At 40.1% G+C, this 12,506-nt stretch overlaps 1 protein-coding gene across 1 annotated transcript in view; it reads left to right on the top strand.

The window, feature by feature from the left end:
• The window catches only part of MSH2 (mutS homolog 2), a 100,089-nt gene extending 89,336 nt beyond the window's left edge, over positions 1 to 10,753 (top strand). The window contains exons 13-16 of the mRNA XM_018576307.1: positions 1,377 to 1,581; positions 4,311 to 4,558; positions 8,074 to 8,246; positions 10,475 to 10,753. Of these exons, the coding sequence (XP_018431809.1) occupies positions 1,377 to 1,581; positions 4,311 to 4,558; positions 8,074 to 8,246; positions 10,475 to 10,645 (797 nt within the window). The 3' untranslated portion in view covers positions 10,646 to 10,753. The remainder of the gene's footprint in view (positions 1 to 1,376; positions 1,582 to 4,310; positions 4,559 to 8,073; positions 8,247 to 10,474) is intronic.
• Positions 10,754 to 12,506: the final 1,753 nt, after the last annotated feature.

The following is a 12,506-nucleotide window of genomic DNA, read 5'->3' as shown; positions in this document are numbered from 1 at the left end:
CTGCCCGTGCTCTTCTGTACAAAAAAAAAACTGGCAACACTGAGAACTGAAAATACAGTGGTTGACCAAGGAAACTTAGTACACCAGATGAAAGACACATCGTGCTGACGTTCTTTTACAATCAAAAGATGTCATGGGATACCTTCAGTTCATACTTGGCAGAAACCATTGGGGCCTTGGTTCACCCATTTCCACTCTGGAGAAGTGTGGTCAGAAGTGGTCTTTATAGAAGACTTGTGGCCAAAAAAAATCATACCTCAAACGTGGGAATAAGGCCAAACTACTCACCTATGCACGAAAACACATGAACAGGTGTGCAGAAAAATGGCAGCAGCTGCTCAGGACTGATGAGTCTAAAATATTTGGCTGTAACAAAAGGCAGTTTGTTTGGCGAAGACTTGCAGAGTTGTACAAGGATGGGTGCCTGCAATCAACAGCGAAGCATGATGGAATTATTGGTCTCCACAATCCTGAAAAGTACAGGCAGATACTTGTACAGTAAACTCCCTGTTATCCGGCATCCATGGGGATTGGTAGATTCTTGATAAATCTGGATGCTTGAGAGTTACTATTAAAAATAGGTCTAACGAATGCCATATCCCATACTATACCGTATCATAACATAAACTCTGTATTGACTTCATATTAATATTGAAATGCAGAAATCGAAAGCAAATTAAGACAAATAGACACATGATCGTTTTCAGGATAATACATGCTGCAGATCAGCAGAACAGTAAGTGCACAGGGGATTTTCTTTTTCTGGTTGAATACCGAATAACTTATCCATCATGCAGTACCATCAAGGAGGCATCTGATCTGTCCCAAATGTATTCTGCAGCAGGAAAAAGACTGCCAAACATACAGCCAAAGTCATAAAGAGCTATCTTCTGAATGTCAAGTCAAACTGGGATTACATGACGAAAAAGAAACAGACAGCCTAAATCCACACAACTGTGGTTAGTTCTTCTTGATGTTTGAAAAAAACCTATCTGCTAAGTTCCTTAAAAAACATCTGTGTGCAAGTGTACCTAGGAGAATTGATAGCGTTTTAAAGGCAAAGGATGGACACGCCATATATTAATTATTATTTTTTTGTCTATGCACTTTGTAGGCTGTTATTTAATATAAACTATTCATCGCATTATGTTTGAAAGCATTGTCACGTTATAGCTTTTTTTTTTTTACTAGTCCCTAAAACTTTTGCACAGTACCTTTTTTGAATTTGCATATATTTTCTCTTATGTTAAGGACTATAAAAAATTACATTCAAAGTACATGTAATGTGCTTTGTCTTTCAATTAAAAAAAGGGGTTTAGCCAAATGTTTGTGTTTAATTAAAATTCAAATGTCTTTCTGCTCTGCTTCACTCTTAGGTCCTAATATGGGTGGAAAATCCACCTATATTCGCCAGACTGGAGTAATAGTCCTCATGGCCCAGATTGGCTCCTTTGTACCATGCGACTTTGCGGAGGTGAGCATAGTGGATTGCATTCTTGCTCGAGTTGGAGCTGGGGACAGTCAGCTCAAAGGAGTGTCGACCTTCATGGCTGAGATGTTGGAGACTGCTTCAATCCTCAGGTATTGTGTCTCTGGGTCTTATGAGTGTGTGTGAGTGTTCCAGAAAGTAAAGGGAGATATATAGTAATCTGCCCTTAGTAAAAATGGCCACTGTGAGCAGAATGGGGAGGAAAAGAAAAATAAGTATGCAAAGAATACAAAGCTGGCAATTATCTAGAAGTATCTGTTTGTGGATTGTAAGTACTAAACATTTCTAAAGGTGTGTTTATTGTAATTTCAAAGATGGGTGAAGTTCCCCTTAATGACTTGAGAGAAGGATTTGGAACATTTCATTCTATTTTGTCTGGCATTACTGATTGTGCTTCATATACTTCAAGTAGATTGCACCTACCGTTATTAAATAAAGCCTTCTCATGAAATAGCAGTGGCAGATGTTTGGCCGTATGTCCCGTAGTTTTGTGATTACAGATGACTAATACATTAATACCAGTAGACAGGTACATAGAGAGGATGAAGTTCCCTGAAAAAATCTGCCTCTGATGAAATCTAATACTCAGAATATTTTTGTACCTTTTTAAGAAGAGCAATGCTGATGTGCAGTAACCCATAGTAGTACATCTTGTGTTAATGATTTTTCAGATCACAGAAAGGCAAAATATGATTGGTCACTATAGGGCACTGTACCACCCTTCTGCACATACCAGTTGCAGTTTTGAGTCATGCTTACAGTTGGAAGCAAAGAAAGGGTAGAATGGGAATGACTGATATGTGACCATCTGCAGCTCTGACAGTATAATATTGCATGCAGTGTTGTTGGATGAAGCATGCATTTAGACTGCACAAGGTCACACAGAGTTTGGATGCATCTGTAAGTAGAGCAGAGGCACCCAAGATAAACTATTGAACCCTCGGAGAATGGAAGTCTCTGCAATGATTTATATTGCAGGGGGGAAACCAACGTAACAAAAGCCTGGATGCACACCAGAAGTACAGGTCATTATAGTTGATCTGAATTTGATATAAACCCACTTTCTCCTTCCCCCCAGCAACTCAGAGCTGTAGCGTTTCCCTTGCGTATTGTTCAGAACAGATCTTCCAGGTTAAAGATGAAACCTAATTAGAGAGTGTAGGGAGAATACAGTGCAGAGTACTTGGTGCTGTCATAGCAGACACTCACTGCTGAAGCTAAATGTTAAATACGTCTTTGAATAAGAGGAGATCTTCCCGGTCCAGTCACTCTGCTGACAACGCTGAAAATCTCTATCCAGCATTAGATTTTGTTTTTAATGATGTGTTTAGCTTTACCCTGTCTCACTTTCCTGTTGTCAGCTCCTGTCTGCAGCTTTCGGTCAATCAAAAGTATGAATGCTGCCAAGAGGATTCTCTTCAATTAGGGCTTACAATTGAAGGATACAGCACACCTCCATTCTAGGGGTGCCACAGAGCCGAATTGTCTAAAAGACAATTGTAGAGAGGTGATGTGAGGCCAACCAGGAGAGAGTATTTCATCTTCCTTTGTACAGAAAGGAGGGCATCCTTAAAGGGCACCTAAACCCGTAAATAAGTATGTCATATTGCAGCTTGCCAGTCATTAGATGGGGTAGCTGCCGGTCATGCATGTGCGCGCATTTTCATGCACGTAAAAATGTGGCAAACGTGCGAAACCCCGCACGCTGAACCCATGCGTACAAACGCGCAAAAAACAATGCCGCCACGGTGTGAACGGGGCCAAAGATTTTGCTGTGCTGTCAAGCAGGCGGGCTGGAGCACAAGCTCCAAAGAATTTCAAATCAATTGACAGATAAGTTTCCATATATGTATTTAAAATTTGCATTTCACTGGTTGCAAAACATTCATGTTCTACATTCCATGAGGATATACTAATTGGGATGCTTGTAGTCTTGACTTTAAAGTGTATTTGCTCTTTTGCTGTTAAAGTAAGAAAACACCACTATATGTTTGTTCTTGTACAGCATATGTGAAAGTAATACAAAAAAATGTCTTACCTTTTTAGATGTCTCTGTGTAGCAGGCCTTTGCAAGCTTCTCTCTCAATCTAAGTCACCGCAAACTCTGACTGTCCCTATAGATAAACTAGGGATACACTGAGCACCCCAGACATTACTATTCAATGCTTCTAGATCTATAACACTTTGTTTAGGACAGGCAGTGTTGAGATCTAGTTTACAACTGATAATGAGATCTGCTATTTCAGTACAGAAAGGGTTGATTATGTTAACATTACCTCTTACATTTCAAAGGGAAACTCAGTAAAGATAACAACTTTTCTTTCAGAACTGAGCATGTTTTGTGCAAACAACAGTTTAGTTATATGTGAATGAGAAGCATGTAACAAATGTAAAATAAATGTTATCCCAATTTGGCTGTAAAAGTGGAAATGCACTTTAGGCTTATGGCATAAGCTGCAACACACTTCCTGCATACCATTTAAAAGTACAAACCCGCTGGTTATGCTGTGCCAAATGGAACTGGGTGTGTCAGGGCTGTTGATTTCGGTTCATGACGCCAAATGAGGGTTTTGTCATTTATAGGTGAGGCCAATAAAATGAAAATGTTCCTCTCGTTTTACATATATTTAATGAAACCTCTGTGTGTTTTGTCAAAGGAAAACCGACCAGTCCTTATTAAAAATGAAAAAAAAAAACAAGATCATTGACCATGAGGGGAAAACTAGTCACACTATCTTTAGGGGTCCCTATGTTCTCTCTGATCTATCTCCTTTTCTATATACAGAGAAGCTGAGAGCTGTCTTTATAATTTATTCTACAGGTCAGCAACCGAGAACTCTCTGATCATCATTGACGAGCTGGGCAGAGGCACCTCCACCTATGACGGTTTTGGCCTGGCCTGGGCAATCTCAGAGTACATCTCTACTAAAATCCGAGCATTTTGTTTATTTGCTACTCACTTCCATGAACTAACCGCTCTGGCCGATCAGGTGCCAACTGTGAACAATCTACACGTCACGGCGCTTACAACAGATGACACGCTGACCATGCTTTACAGAGTCAAGAAAGGTGAGCAAGAAAGAATGTCTATTGTCCCTTGCTCTTGCTTCTTAGATTGTTGTCTATATCTGAGGATCAGTCATAGCTGTAAATGTACAGCACCTTCATTGAGAAGTGATTGAAAAAATAGGTGCGGTGGCAAAGCTTTTAAGTTCTGGCTAAACATGTTTAGGCACCTTTTTGACACACATTGTGATTATTGCAACCCAGTCACTAAATGACCCTCAACGAACCCTTAACATATCAATAAAACAGACTTACAGTACTGATTTGCAAGTGATGCACTTTGGGGCTGGTCTGTTTGCACTGTATTTGCCCATTGGAGTACCATTCAGAATACATTGCAAGGCAGATACAGTGAGTTTATGCACAGGAAAGGTGTTAAAGCCTGCCTTATTCTGGTGCAAATCAAACTAAAAAAAAAACAGGTGGATTCATTTAGGAGTGATTTGGGGGTGATGGTCTGGCTATGCTTTTTTACCTGTTTAAAATATTGAATATACTACTTCATATTTACCAAGTGGAGCTCTGAAGTCAATATGCGAATTGACATGTTCTCTTGATAGGGCACTCACTGATTCTTACATTTCCTGTGCTCCATCTCCAGCAGTAGCGCAGAATCTAAACCATATGTGACTTCCGTGTCTGCGTTTATTCTGAGTGACTCTTTCTCCTCCCTTAGACATTTTTCTGACCAAGGGATTGGCCGTCTGGAAAAGGCAATTTTCTTTAAACTTGACTGTATTTGTTAATCATGATTTAATTGACCAGAGGTGTCTCTAGATTTTGCTCTAGAGGGTGACCCTCTAATCATCCCAGAGTTTAGGAATTTATGTTTTTATGTTGGTTTTGAAAATCTTCTGCCATATTTTGAGCTGAAGATGAATGTATCAGTAATACTGAACTTCAAAATGACATTTTATAAGATCAATACAATCGGGCTGTTTGCTTTAGGGGTGTCTGGCGGCATTACGGTAAAGACATGCTGGTGCAGTGTTCATTGATCTGTTTGTTTAAGACCTTCTGGTAATTGAGTTTTCTCAGGACTGCAGTAGCTTACAAACGAGCTTGCATTGTTTGTGTCAAATATCCAGACTCCATTTTAAATAGGAACAGTTATGCCCAAGTTTGTGAGAATCTGAATTTTTGGCTTTAAATTATCATACTTATTTATGTAGAATTTGTTTTCCCCTTTAGATTACTTTACAGATTGTGTTAGGAGTGGCTTTTGATGGGGAGTAGCAATGGAGATGAATACAGGTTTTGCATGCCTCCCCTCCAACAGCAAGAGACTAGCAACATCTGGGATCACTCACAGTCCTGTCTAAAACGGATAAACGAGGTTGAAGTCATCTGCTGTCTTATGGATACCTTTACATTTTAATACAAGGTGTCAGCACTTTATACCCTCACGCTAAACTCAAATACATAAATCGGTTTTTAATGCTGTGCATGACGAGATTTTGGTGCATTTTCAGCAAAGCACATTCTTCATATGGATTAATAACACATGTAAAATGCATCTAAAAGCCACTTTGATCACAAGTAGGGAAATATACCCTTACTGTGACTTCTATACACCCAAAACCACATGAACATTTTTATTCATCAAAATTATTCACTGCACTTGGGGAACGGAAAACACTTCTTAAAATTAAGATGTCATGGAAAAGAGATCTAAGCATTGGCAGGGACACAGGAAACCTTAAACCTTCTGGTTATGTTGCCACCTACATTAGGATTGCACTTTCGGCATTCAAAAAGACTGTAAGCCAGCCCAGAGTATAATGCCTCCTACTACCAGCATGCCTGGTAGTAGCAGGATGGACATGCTTTCTTCAGCTATCCACCTTTTTCTTTATACTTCTATACACCTCTGCTGCAGGCTTTCCCTGCCTCCCCTCTGGCAACTTTTTGATCTTTCATAGGGACAAGATGGGGCCCAGGACTTTCTTCTTGCTTAAGGTAGTTTATGCTGTTCACCTTAATCAGGATATTGTTGTCCCATCCGTCTGCCCAGCTCCCGTTCAGCAAACGGAAATTCCCCCCATTGTCTGGATGTGTTTCCCACTGTTCAAATCTTTCAGCCACTTCTTCATTAAGAAAGACTACAATTTCTAAGTGGCTTAAACAGGCAATCATTCAAGCTTACAGTAGTCTCAAGGATTGGGTTCAGCATGAGTGCCTGTTGGGCTTTTAAACATTAGGCAACTGTTTCCCAGATTTGTATTCTGGTACCAGGAAGACATTGTTCTTCATCTGATGGAAGCTTTGGGTATAAGGTACTTCAGGCATCTCTTGCAGGCAGTCCCCAATTTCTCTTGTTAAAGTTGGGCCTGTTGGCAATTGTTTACTGTGTTGTACATGTCTCATTTGTACTGCATTACATGTCCCGAGGGTTTAGGAATTCCTGTGTCCATCAATGGATGAGTAAGAAAATAGGTTTTTTTGTACTCTTACTACTGTTACAGTTGTACTGGAGATACAGCACTGTGTGACTAGCATGCAACTTCTCCTAGAACTGGCCATGGAAGCATAATATGGTAGCTCTACAGCTGATTCACTGCTTTGCTGCAGGCACGCGAACCTGCAGTCCTGAACAGAGGGATGATAGCAAGTACTTGTGGGAAATCTTTTTATGAGGACAGGTCTCAGGTCTACTGTAATTCTGGCGATTTGGTTTTGATGATTTATTGTTCTAGCTCTGTTTAGCTGACCATGTAATTAAATGTCACTGGATTATAGCACAGCCTATGGCACATGGTATAATCAGATGCAGTGTAGTTTATAGAATTTTCTTTATAGCCATCTTAACCTCAGTAGTGAGATAGCGTACACATATATTTTTAGTTTTTTCTTTTCAACACATTTTGCTTTCCTAGTTATATGGTAAAGAATAATATAAAATACTTACTAAAGAGCACATGCCCTAATCATTTAGTTGTCTGCCTATAAACCTTGAAGTAAACCTGCCATGGGAGGATTACTAAAATGTTAATTGCTTGGCTGTTATGATGACTCTGGCTTCAATAATGATTTGGAACAAGTATTAAAATCTGCAGTGTCAGAGAAAATTAGAAGTCCTTATATGAACACTTGGCCAGAGTCAGTTACTCAGAAAATGTGGAATATAGAAGGCCAGTATGACAGACGGGTAACCAGAATTTTTATAATTGGTGGTCAGAAGTGACAGGAGCCAGTATGACATTTTCGGCTGGACAGCTCCTGCATCCAGTTAGACGCAGGCACTGGCTGGGTATTTAGCAGCCACTGAAGCGAACACAATAGCTGGCAGCGCAGATTCCCCATCCACATTGTAGATAGGGGATTCAATGGATTTTGAAACAGTGCGTGAGCTTTTTATCAAAGAAAGGGAGCTGTAAATCTGCTATGCTGTCTCTATGTAACCCATAATGCTCTGAGAATTCCTTTGTCACGTATTAAAATTTAAATTGTAAAAAAACAAAAACATGGATACAAAACACAATGGACTGCACAGTATAACTTTGTTTATTATGTTACAGGCGTCTGTGATCAGAGCTTTGGCATACACGTAGCTGAGCTGGCTAACTTTCCGAAGCATGTGATTGAAAATGCCAAAGCAAAAGCATTAGAGTTGGAGGAATTCCAGTTTGTTGGGGCTTCGGCAGAATCTGAGGATGAACCTGCCTGCAAGAGACGCTGCAAAGAAAAAGAGGTTTGCCATTTTTTTTAAATTGTATTTTGTCTTTAAATATATCATCATCATCCCTATTAGTGGTCTCTTACCGTGAGCTTGCTAAAGAGTCTGTCTTCTTTCAGTGAAAAAAAGTGACACACACCTATCTTTTATATAACCATTATATTTATCATTATTACACTCCAGACCTGTATAACAAAATGCAAACGTCTCTCCTGGTTTAGCCCCAGTCTGGAGTGTGCCATTCCAATTCACTTAACCACAATTAATACCAAAACTATACTACTGACTTTCATGTATAAATATATCTTACTGCAAACAATCTTAAAATCATTTTTTTTTTCTTTTCTTTTTTTTTTTTAATGCTAAAATACCAACACAAGGACAGGAATCTTCTCTAAATATCACTTTATTTTAATTTGGCATAAAAACAGTAAAATAGCTTGTGTGTTTCAGCCCAGACCCTGAGCCTTAGTCATTGACCTAAGACTAAGGCCCAGGGTTTGGGCTGAAACACATAAGCTATTTTGCTGTTTTTTATGCCAAATTAAAATACAGTGAAATTTGGAGAAGATCCCGGTCTCTGCCGGTGTTTTAGCATCTTGGATCGACAAGGTGCAGCAGGAACCTTTGCTGTGCACTGAGGTCCTTCCAGGAATGCAGATTTAACGGGAGGAGGCTTGAGCTGATTCAAAAAACATAAGTTTGTCTTCTTTTTTTGTTTTTGTTTTCTTCACATATCCACTGCAAAGCAATACCACACTATTCAAATCAATATAAGTAGCAATATATACAGATACTGAAATCCATGTATGACTTGTGTAGTGCAACAATCAAAGGCTGGAAAGCTTGAAAAAAAAAAACCCATCTGGTAATAATTATAAGATAGCCATAGCTCAATGGTAAAGAGTAAGAAGGCAAAGTGTCTATAGTGCATTACTGTGGAGCCTGAACTTATCACTACTTGTCAAATTGTCATAAAATAGTTGTTAGTTTGTCTCAATGTAACAATACCTACGCTTGCAGTCCAATTTCCCTGTCATTAGATCATATGCAGGGCAAAGCAACAGGTTCACTTAATTTCTCCCCTCCCCAGCAACACATACTTTGCCTTACGTGTATTCATCTGCTGATCAGTTTAACTGCCAGAAGCAAAGACAGATAATGGACAAAGTACAAATTCACTTCAGTCTTGATGGGCACACTCTTGAAATGCACTTATCTAGGACACTAAAATCTACCTATATAAAGATTCTTCTCATGTCACATAGCACTCATAAAGGTTTGTTGATCTTCCTAAGCATAAAGTCTATATGTCAGATGGGGTGACTTTTACACCTCTTACTGGAACAAGGACATCTCAGGGTAATGAATCTTGTATTTTCCAGTGACACACAACTGGCAAAATTGTACAAAAGCGATCTGAGGATTTCTACATAAACTAGCGTCCTCCCATGACCCAAAGCTCAGTATACTGCGAGCGGTATACTGAGACCGACGCAGCCGGGACGGATCCCGACATTACTGTTAAGATCCACCCAGGCCATTGCATGATAGGCAGAGCCAGCTGTCAATCTAGAGGTAGAGCCAGCTGTACCCACCCCCTCCCCATCCGTTCCTCCACTCAGCGTTGGAGGATTGGAGCGGGGAGGGGGGAAATCCCTGCAGGGAGCCGTGAGTGACGGTCACGGCTCTCTGCAGGGACAGGATCGAGAAGTGAGCGAGCGGCGTTGTGTTCGCTCACGTCCCGATCTATTGAGCCGACGCGTGACAGTTTCATTATCACACGTCAGCTCGAACTATGCGGTTGAGTGAAAATCACTCACCTCATAGTTCTCCTTTAAGCATAAATTATAAGGGTGGCCACAAGTGGGCATATACCTCCCTAAGAACTAAAGGTGGTGAGATATCTTGTCATTCTCAAATGAGTGAACACTAGCACTCATGTAATGCTGACTCTATCTTATGTACACTACTTTAATCTTTTTCTACCCTCCATACTTTAGACATGGGCTTTAGACTGCTCCCATTGGGATGGGAAATCTTCCTGTGTGTCCAGTTCCTTACTGTCCCGAAAGAGCTAGAGATGCGGGGAGGGAGCAATACTGTTTGCCTTTGGATGATCAGCCGAAATGTCATATTTTATATTTCCAGCGCTGGGCCTGCACTTCTCGTGAATGTTTCACCCAGTGTAACAAAGAAACAGAAATGATTGCTATAAGAACCTTTTTCTTGTTTTCTTTCAGGAAGGGGAGAAGATAATTCAGGATTTTCTCACCAAAGTGAAAGCTCTTCCACTTACTGAAATGTCTGAGCAGGAAATAAAAAGCAGACTGAATCAGCTGAAGGCTGATGTTCTAGCCAGGAATAATGGCTTCGTCAATGAAGTTATCTCCCGCACAAAAGCCGAATGCTGAGCCTCAGTGTGTGTCTGGGGAGGTGATCTCTGTGTCTGGCTGTGTTCTTACAGCTCTCTGCAATACTGTAGAAAATACACAACGTGCAGCTATACTGAAGAAATCCAATAAAACATTGTTCTTTTTTTGTACTTGTGTGATTCAAGGTTGATTTTTCAAAACAACTGAAAAACTTTCACAACTAAAACTCATCATCTGCTGTTTGAGTAGAAATATAGCTTCCCTAAATGACATAATCACATTGCAGAAAGAGGTACATCCTTTAGTCATCTCTAACCAGTGGCTTATAAAGCACATTAGGCCATCTAATCTATTTGATGCTTCAGCAGCCTTGCAGGAAGTGTTCAATAGCATTCTATAAGCCGGACTGAAGTTGGGCTAAACTTATTGTACATGGAAGGTTGTGTTATGTGTGTTAAACCCATAGAATGACCTTATCTGAGAAAATTATTCTATTTTCCTTGTGGGAGTGAGTCACCACTATTCATCAATAGAACTGTACACTTTCCAGTACCTTGTCTCTGCCTAGTGTCTACTCATTGGACTCTGAATGTCATCACTACTACCTACCAGCCTATAATCTCCAACATTCGTGGCTCCATGTGCAGCTGCTCTGGTACACAATCTATCTGCAGGTCTAGACATTTATTATATGAACGGTTAGGTGGGACATGCAACGAGATAGCACACAGATATTAGGTAGGTTGAGGCAAGGGAATCCCAAATTGGGAGTCTTAATCTTCAGAGTAAAAGCAGCTTTATAACTTTGAGTATTAGCAAAAAGGCTTGTTACATAGAAACAACAGATGATTAAAGCACTTTAATGGACAATATTTTTACTAAAACCGTTCTGATTGGTGAAATTAAGACTAAAGTTGTCCACAGACCTTTAGGGTGACTGAACCTCCAGCAATCTGAAGACCCTTATAAGAATTGATATACTCCTGATACACTGCAAACTCAGTACAAATTAGTAAATTGTGAGATTGTCCATCACGGGAGTGAACTTGGAGTGGTGGCTACTTTACAACAAACACAGGGACCATGGGGAACAAAAGTAGTCACCCTCCAGAAGGAAGGACAGTATCAGCACCAATTCAGAGATGATTTGAGGATCTACAGCCGAGTGATACACAAATAAGATACATTTTTGTTAATAGTTAAGGTACTTGAATGTATTTTTAAGATTTAACGCCTGGGTTTAGTGTCACTTTAAAGGTGTTTGCCACCATTTTTCTTAAATGGACTTTGATTTTGACCCTTCTGTGAAACTTTTTGGGTGAAAGTAAGAGGAACCGTTCTGCATGGCAGAGGTAATGTACCATCATGTGAATATTGAGGCAAGTTGTAATGCTTTAGGGCAGTGGTAGGCAAACTCTAGCTCTCCAGCTTTGGTGCAACTAATCCCATTAGGCATTGCATGACTATGACATCCACAGGCATGACTCCTAGAGGCAGAAACTAAAATATTACTTTGTTGGACTGACAATTTAATGTATCTTTGTGAGCTCCCTGTTAAACCCCAGAGCTTAATATTAATGTATTGTCTTTGAGCCCTTCATTGGGAGTCTCTGTACTTCCCCAGTAAGTTATGCTTCTTTACTTGTTAGTCAGTGCCAGGTATATATTTTTGTCCCCGGGACCAGTACTAATAAGATGTGCAGGGCTGCTAGCCCAAGTGGAAATACTTCACTTAGACCTCGATCAGGACCCTTTTCACTTACATTCTGGGCATTATTTCAACATCTGCTCCCTATTTAGACCTTCTATAACCGCTTCTGGCAGACGGAAGTCTTGTGACCAAATGCCAAGAGCTGCACAGGAAGCTATGCTGAAAAATTTATAAAGGTGCCAACGATAA

Source organism: Nanorana parkeri, unplaced genomic scaffold (assembly GCF_000935625.1).
Source record: "Nanorana parkeri isolate BGI_ZX_2015 unplaced genomic scaffold, ASM93562v1 scaffold63, whole genome shotgun sequence".
NCBI classification, from domain to species: domain Eukaryota; kingdom Metazoa; phylum Chordata; class Amphibia; order Anura; family Dicroglossidae; genus Nanorana; species Nanorana parkeri.
This window is presented reverse-complemented; position numbering and strand designations above follow the sequence as displayed.